Source organism: Nymphaea colorata, chromosome 5, assembly GCF_008831285.2.
Source record: "Nymphaea colorata isolate Beijing-Zhang1983 chromosome 5, ASM883128v2, whole genome shotgun sequence".
NCBI classification, from domain to species: Eukaryota; Viridiplantae; Streptophyta; class Magnoliopsida; order Nymphaeales; family Nymphaeaceae; genus Nymphaea; species Nymphaea colorata.
Window position 1 is genome coordinate 25507927 of NC_045142.1, and position 7765 is coordinate 25515691.

The 7765-nt window shown below is 40.8% G+C and overlaps 1 protein-coding gene across 2 annotated transcripts; it reads right to left on the minus strand.

The window, feature by feature from the left end:
* Positions 1-1406: 1406 nt before the first annotated feature.
* Positions 1407-7524, minus strand: LOC116254602 (zinc finger CCCH domain-containing protein 32-like). 2 transcript variants are annotated; one of them, XM_031630087.2, is made up of 7 exons: positions 7048-7524; positions 6753-6904; positions 6216-6272; positions 4852-4965; positions 4341-4631; positions 3932-4252; positions 1407-2547 (listed from the first exon to the last, which is right to left on the minus strand). In XM_031630087.2, exons 1-7 carry the CDS (start codon positions 7139-7141, stop codon positions 2158-2160), a joined length of 1419 nt encoding a protein of 472 aa, XP_031485947.1. In that variant the 5' UTR covers positions 7142-7524; the 3' UTR covers positions 1407-2157. The 2 variants fall into 2 exon arrangements, with proteins under 2 accessions (XP_031485947.1, XP_031485946.1); XM_031630086.2 differs by having other exon boundaries at positions 6216-6275; positions 7048-7522.
* Between the last annotated feature and the right edge of the window lie 241 nt (positions 7525-7765).

The following is a 7765-nucleotide window of genomic DNA, read 5'->3' on the forward strand; positions in this document are numbered from 1 at the left end:
ATCTCCCTCCATATAGGCTTTGCAAACATATCCTCAACCAAACCAGATGAACAGGAAAGACAGACATAGTAATCTCAACGTTGTCAAAATATAGCTACGGTCGAGCCTGATTTGCCCAATGCCGCGCACTAAGGCAGCCACCACAGTGCTTGCCGACAATGGAGGCCCAAGATTTGGGCTCCTCTCGTAGAATCATTTTTAACCTCCAGCTTGCTTCTACCGGCCGATGGAACCAGTTCTGGGAAGGGATCCATCTCAGCGAAAACCGTTCAATTGACCCACTATCTCCTCGATCTCCTTTGTGGGCCGCCGAAGAGCTGGCGGCCATGGTCACTGTGAGATTCGGCGACAAGATGCTGAAACCCTATCGGAAGTCTCTTTCTCTCTCTTGGATCCCCGCGTCAAACTTCCCCTCCAAGATCGGTTTAATGGCTTTGAAAATACCACTATGATTATGTGATTTTATAAATCTATCAAGAGAATTGTTTTGGTTTGAGAATAGTTTTATTATGTAAATTATTGCAATAAAAACAGTTTCTAAATCCTTCTTGCATTGACCTTTTATATGGGAGCATTTTTCCAAGATTGCGCAAAGTCATCTGACAAAATTTTCTACATCAGGTTTTCAAGAGACGAGATTTGCACCGGCGGCTTCTCCATTTAAGGTGTTCAGAATCCTTTCCAACATGGTCCCAAACCACATGTCCGGGAAATATTTTCCCACGCTGAGGTCAGATGAGGTGATTTTAATCAAGGGTAAAGAAAGGCACTTCTATTACCTGCATAAGCAATCCTGAATGTAAATCCAAGGGCATTTGGCATTGGAAAAACATGCAAGTGCTGGATGAATTTATCTCAAAATTGAGGCAGATTCATAAAACACTTATTCAATATATGATAAATCAACATGTTCATTGGGATAAATCCATGAAACACTTGCTCAGTGTTCCAATTCCTAATGCCAAACAGTCCCAAAGGAATTAGCGGAATGAGGCGTGCAGCCATGGCTATGAAAACACAGTCTGATTCTCATGTCACTCGTTTGGGAAGATAAGCTGAAGGTGTACCATCTAGAGAGAGGGATGATATGGGTAAGGATGAGTTAGTTTTGCTGCTGCTCCCACGAAGCTTCAGGTCTGTTGGATGAACTTGTTCAAGAAAATGGGCCAGAAATTGAGAGTTTTGCTCAACAAGGAGAAGAACACAATGTTTAGGCTCCATGAAGTCTGAAAACCACAGCAGCAACGCAACCCCATATCCTCAGGTCTCCAGTCATTAGGATGCACTAAACTGACTGAATATTCCAAGGAAATTGCATGCAGACTGAGCTAATGCCGAAAATTTGAAAGATTAAAGTTTCCTATCATGATCTAGCATGTCAAACCTCATATTTTTGGCAAAGCTAATGGAAATAAATAAAACCCATGAATATATCCTCTGAAAAGAATTGTAACTCAGAGTATCTACATTTAAGCAAGAATAGATAATCTAAGATATATCATAAATAATATAGTGTTCTTAACAATTGGCTTTCAATTACACAAGCCCTGAATCCATATATATCCTTATATCAAATAATAACTATTCAATGACGCTTCTCCTTGTGGGGTAAGCGTGAAGGTTCGGTTCTCTCTGTTCATCACTCCCTCAGCAAAAAAGGGGGGAAAGAAAACCTTCCAAGCTTTTATAATATTAAGAAACAGCTAAAATATAACAAAACTGAAAGCCAGTTGAGAAAAAATCAGCAAGTCCAGACAGCGCTGACGTACAAACGTGGTGGTGACCATATACATGATGTACCTGACCCCCATCGTTCGAGAATGGCAAAAGCACTGCTGCACTTGAGAGAGTGCTTCTCCTTTCAAGGGCTTTCTTCTTGGATTTATTGGGATAATGCAGAAGGCGGTTGGGTTGATATACCTTTTTGACAAGGGCTTGTTTATTAAAGAAAGATTGGCTGTGAGTATAATATAAACAGGATGACCAGAGATAACCTAGGGCGGACCTAGATTAGATAAAGGATGTCAAGGAATGGAGTGGCTTCTGCTGATATAGATATTTATGTATATATGAAGTCTTTGAGGGGAAAGACATACCACGCTTGTTGAGATTTCGTTGACAAAAATAACACAGGCGGTGCTCTGTTTTCCCTAGGCTTCAAGTATGAAATTTGACAACATGATCAGTACTACTGCTTGGAGGAGCAGTACTCTGACTGGGAGCGGCAGTCGCTTGTCCACCCTTTGAGAAAATTGATCCTATTGAACCACTTGATGTGGCTTCAGAGGACGAGACTCTGTATCCCTCCCTGACTGCGGAAGAATCTTTGCTCAGCTCAGCAATGGATTCAAGCCGAAGATCAGAGGATGAGGAGGATGGAGCCAGAGTTGCCAGAGATGAACCAACTGGATATGGTGCAACAGGCATATCTGCAAGAGATGACGCAGAGGGACTGTAAATCATGCTTCCCATTGGATGATCAAATCTGCACGTCGGTCCAAATTTACATACTCCATGTTGTGCATAGAATGTACAAGTTGGGGCCCCCTTCACAGTAAATAAAACAGTTACAAGAGGAAGAGTTGCTGCACGGATTGTCAGCACCAAAGAGTACATTCTACACATAAATGGCTCAAAATTTAGATAACATAAAAAATTTTAATGGTTTATTAGTCTTCATAGCCATCAGAATATTCACTTGATAATGATGATTGTGCAGCAATACAAGATAAACTCACATTTGGTGTTATTGAATTATAAAGACATTCTGAAAGTGTTACCACTTCAGATATTTCTTTTCAATAGAAAAATCAGTTCTTTTAAATATCATAAATTTGTGATGAAGGCCATGAATAGAAATCGATTTTAGAATTCCTATACACAGACAACTTATCAGTGCTGAGGAATATGCAACTTAAGAAGAAAAATGAGGGCAACATATCAAAGATATTCATAAATGGCAGCTTGACTAAATGAATGTCCATGCAAAAGACTTAACCACACGTCTCAGAATCTGGTCCAGAAGGCCCACTTGATGTTTCCATGAAAATTAATTTTATTATTGTTGATTCAACAGGCTTATTTGTTGTGGATAGAGCTGTATGTCAACGGGTATTGTGAGTTCAGGTTTCATGCACGTTACAAGGTAAAAAACCATAGGCCATTAGGCAAGTTAAAGATTGTAACTTCCTCATGGTAAAAATCTTTTCAGCAGTCCCAGAGTGGATTCACAACTATAGTTTATCATCTGACACTTGGGATGAAGTTTTGGAAGAACATAAATAGCAACTTGAAGCCAGCAGCGAAACTCAAGTTTGGAAAATTCTTAATCAACCAAATGATATCAAGGTTATCATCATTCATCTCGTTAATAAAATGATAGGGCCAAGTATTAAAAAAACCACATAGATTTCTCATCGATCAAAGAATATAAGATCATCCCAGAATGTAGCAAAAATTGATCTTGGCATTTATTACTACTACTGTCATTTTGCCACTACTACTAATATTACCATTATTATTTTATACTACGACCACCACATCCTCCCACACTAGTAGGTTGTGTTTGCTCACCGTGGATCTCAGATCACTGAGGATCTCAGATCCATGGATTTAAGGTCGGTCCTCCCCCTATCCGACCTTAAATCCATAATTTTTTGTATATAGCATGCACTTGAGATATAACTATTGAGATCCCCTGTTTGTTCTCCGACCTTAAATCCATAGTATTTTGTATATAGCATGCATTTGAGATATAGCTATTGAGATCCCCTTTTTGTTTAAACTGGGGATTTTACATGCCACAACTTTCAAGGCAGCCTTGGATTTGAGATTGAGGCTATCAAACATGGCCTTACTGCCACAAACATCAGCATGTAAGACTAGTATTACAACTACCATCACAATCCAATAGAACATGAGGAGAACATACCGGTCGCAGGGGCAGACCCAAGGGGCTGAGGACACAGCTTGTTTTTGGGACAACACGTTCTGGTGGATGATGATATTTACAGGAGGCGCCAAACTTACAATCCCCTGTCTTCATGTAGAACTGACATTCAGGCTGACCAGGTCTCTCAGGGAAAATGTTTTCCTTCTGGCTGCTGCTTGAAGGTCCAGCAAAAGAAGACAATGAAGAATAGGGTCCCTGATATGCAGGTGCAGAAGGAGATAGCTGATGTGCCACACCATAGGGAGAGCCTGTTGCAGCAGGATGTTGTGTACCCGGGGATGCTAGAGGAGCTACTGTAGGCTGCTTAACATAATAGAATACTGAGAGATAATTACGATTTCCAGATAAAGCACTCAAAAACAGAAGATAGCTGAAGATTTGAACTCACTGGATAGCTACCCCAACTTGGAATTGGAACCATTCCAGGATGTAAAAGCACAGGACTGTATGGACCTTGAACATATGAACCAGGTAAAATTGGGGGCCGAGCAACATGCCAACTAGCCACTCCTCCTCCATACGGATGAGGAGAAGGAGATGAAGGAGACTGTACTGCTTGATAGAATGCAGAAACAGGAGACGACAATGATGAAGCAGCAGGTTGCGGATGATGAAATTTACAGGTGACACCGAATTTGCAAAGCCCTGTCTTCATATAATAATTACACTCCTTTTCACCCTGCACAAAATGTTATTCCAAGTGAGCTTTGTAAATTATCCATGTAGCTACTGAGGCTACAAAAATTTCACCAGCTCCTTTCCTAACTTTTGTTAATCCAATGGCAATGGTTACTTTGACATAAGAACCCATATAGAGGAATAAAAGCAAAAACAACAAAAGTAGGTAAGAAGTCCCTCATGGTAGTTCATAAGCCATAAGTAATGATAAGAATTCCAACCGGTCGAAGTGGGTAGCCAAGAGAATTCAGTTGCCCCGTGGTCAGTGGCCCATGTCTAGGATGGTGGTACTTGCAGGTTGCACCAAATTTACAAGTCCCAGTCTTCATAAAGTACTGTGCCATCATAATAAGATCGAGTCAGTTTAACTACATGGTTCCAAGAGCAAGACTAAATGAACCACAAAATCCAAAAGAAGATTTCAAGAACCATTATATCCTCCAAAAATGACAAATAAGTCTTATCAAATATCATAAGATTCATAACAAACTTATTGAAAACATTAAAATTTTCACATAAATGACAGGCACATCTATGCAAAATATTCAAAGACAAATTGATCATACAGCAGCCATTTTCCCAGCTATATAAGACCTAATACAAGACCAACAATAAACCAAAAATGGAAGCTTTATATATTCATATATCTGGGAGTAAAGCAGATACAGATCAAGCGGCTTAATCATGACCTAGCTGCAAAAAGTATGAAGAGGCATATAATAAAATCAATGACGAGGTTAAACATTATAAGTATTGAGATCCTGAAGTAGAGTAAGAAAGAGTTGAGAAGACTACTAATCACCAAACTTATGTTCTGCTCATGATTACATCACTAAGCCCTACAACTTTTGCTTCTGCAACCAAAAACAGTCCCAAGAAACCAAAGGTAGGTGTGCAAAGCCAGTAAATTAATGTCTGTATGTAGACTACGAAGAGCTTCAGTTAATGATGTTTATAAAGAAGAATCCAACTACTAAGCAAACTAATGTCAGTTCCATTCATCAACTACAGCACATTGAGTGAATGATCCAAGAGAAAGACAATAAGACATGCTCACCACTGTGTAAGCTTTCATGACTCAATATCAGTTTGCAAACAATGAAGTGATAGACATTGGTAGCTTTGTACAGCTATCAGGAAAGGGGAAGCACAAAAGAGAGGGCATTTGTCGTTCCATTTCCTACAAATAAAATCCTCACACTACTGGAGGCACACCAGAAAGGAGTGCAAAAAAACAAAAAAACAAACTCTACGGAGAAAGAAGTAGCAAGAAAAGCTCCAGTAACTTTTCCTTTTTTCCCCAGCTTTCTATAGTCATGCATAACTCAGTGAAATCAGGTACCTACATGTACAAGTTTCAGAGCCCATGCCAACAAGGAGTGTAAGATGTTTTCAATGTTTACAACAAATGTGACAACACTATGTCATGACATGAGTTTTAGACTAATGTAATGGAGTTTGGCAAGAACTGGAGCCTATTTTTCATCAAAGAGAAGAAGCATTAAGAAGAAGCATTACCACATTCATAAATCACATACCACAACGGAGATTAAAACACAAATTAAGCAAAATGGAAAAGATGTACCTGGCAGACAGGCTCACCCACTCTTTCTGGGTACTCCCCTGATCTTAAAACTGCAACCTGCTGTAACAAATAATGCAATTCACGAAATCAATATTAAGCTCCTGTCTTGAGATTGTCAACTGACAGATCTAACGTCAACGATTAAAGTCTACCTGCAAAAAGTCCCCCTCCCTAAGGCATACCCATTAAACGCATACAGAGAAGAGGATAGATGCAACCACAAATATAAGCATTCCAAGTGGGAACAAGTGATCAAACCGAATTGTTCTGCCCATGAATATATTTCACCACAAAAGCAAAAGCCAACACACACTCTTCCCCCATCTGAGACGACACAACGATCACCCAATTTGGTAATTGAATACAGATAAGTAGATAAAAATTTACTGATACAAAATCCCTTTGGAATTAAAAAATCAATCCAATATCTTGCAAACGTGGAATGCACAGATCGAAGGAAACAAAGGCAAGATGGCACAATTCTAATACAAAACCGACAACCCAAATGGGGAATCCCGGAGAAGGAAGCAAGCATACCAGATTCCGGTCACGAGGGTGATTGAACCGGCAGCTTCCGCCGTAGCCGCAGAACCCAGTCCGCATATAGAATGGACAGTCCTGCTCCCCCGGCCGCTCCGGATACGACTCCCGGCTGCTTTCTCCACCAATAGCCAGCTGCCACATGGGTTCTGCAATGCAGACAACACGAATTCATCAACCATCCAATCTGGCGCACGCCATTCCCCGATTTCCCCCAAATCCCCACCAAGAAAAGAACCAATTTTCTTGCCGACGCGGACGGAATTCGCCAATGTAGGCCTAGAAAACCGACCTTCTAGTCCGGTCTCCACAGGTTGGGGGTTCCACTGTAGGGCGGGATCGGTAGGAGACCCCTCCATTGTGGGGCTCCTACCATAGAACTCCATTGACTAGCAGGCCTCTGCCGAGTACTCCCCACCACGCTCCTACGTGTGAAACGAACGATAGCCAAACAAGAAGAAGAAACAGTAGGATTAAGAACTTGAGGAACTTCGCCTTCTAGAACGCTCTGGAAGTTCAAGGGCAGCCTGATCTTCCCCTAGGAAGAAACAGGGAGATAGACAGAGAGAGAGAGAACCAGTGGTGAAACCAAGGCCTCCCCCCTCACTCTCGCTGCACTGCTACCCTCTCTCTCTCTCTCTCTCTCTCTTCACACTTTCTCTCTCCTCTTTCTTTTTCAAAGCTTCGATCTTTTCGATCCCTCACCCTCACTTTGGTTTTCTCTCACTAGCCTCCCCTCTCTCTCTCTCTTACCCGCCAAAAGGAAATGCTCTCTCTCTCTCTCTCTCTCTTACCCGCCATAAAAATTATAATGTTCTATCAATTAGGTGGTAGCCGTAATAATAAATAATTTTAATTCCATGGCTTTTATTTATTTATTTTCTTATCTCTTCCTTTGGATTTCAAATAGTACATTAAATTTTTGGAGCCCCATATTCTTTGATTTTTCTCGGTCGCCCCTACTTTTTCCTTGATTTGCATCCACCCACGGTTACTTTTATTTTTTTTTC

Bases quoted from the DNA above. Each gene is read 5' to 3' on its own strand.
- LOC116254602 (XM_031630086.2), bottom strand. From the start codon at position 7,141: ATGGAGTTCTATGGTAGGAGCCCCACAATGGAGGGGTCTCCTACCGAT. The intron at 6,905-7,047 runs GTCGGTTTTCTA...TCTGCATTGCAG, and splicing joins TGTGGAGACCGGACTAGAAG to AACCCATGTGGCAGCTGGCT. The intron at 4,253-4,340 runs GTGAGTTCAAAT...TATGTTAAGCAG, and splicing joins CAAGTTGGGGTAGCTATCCA to CCTACAGTAGCTCCTCTAGC.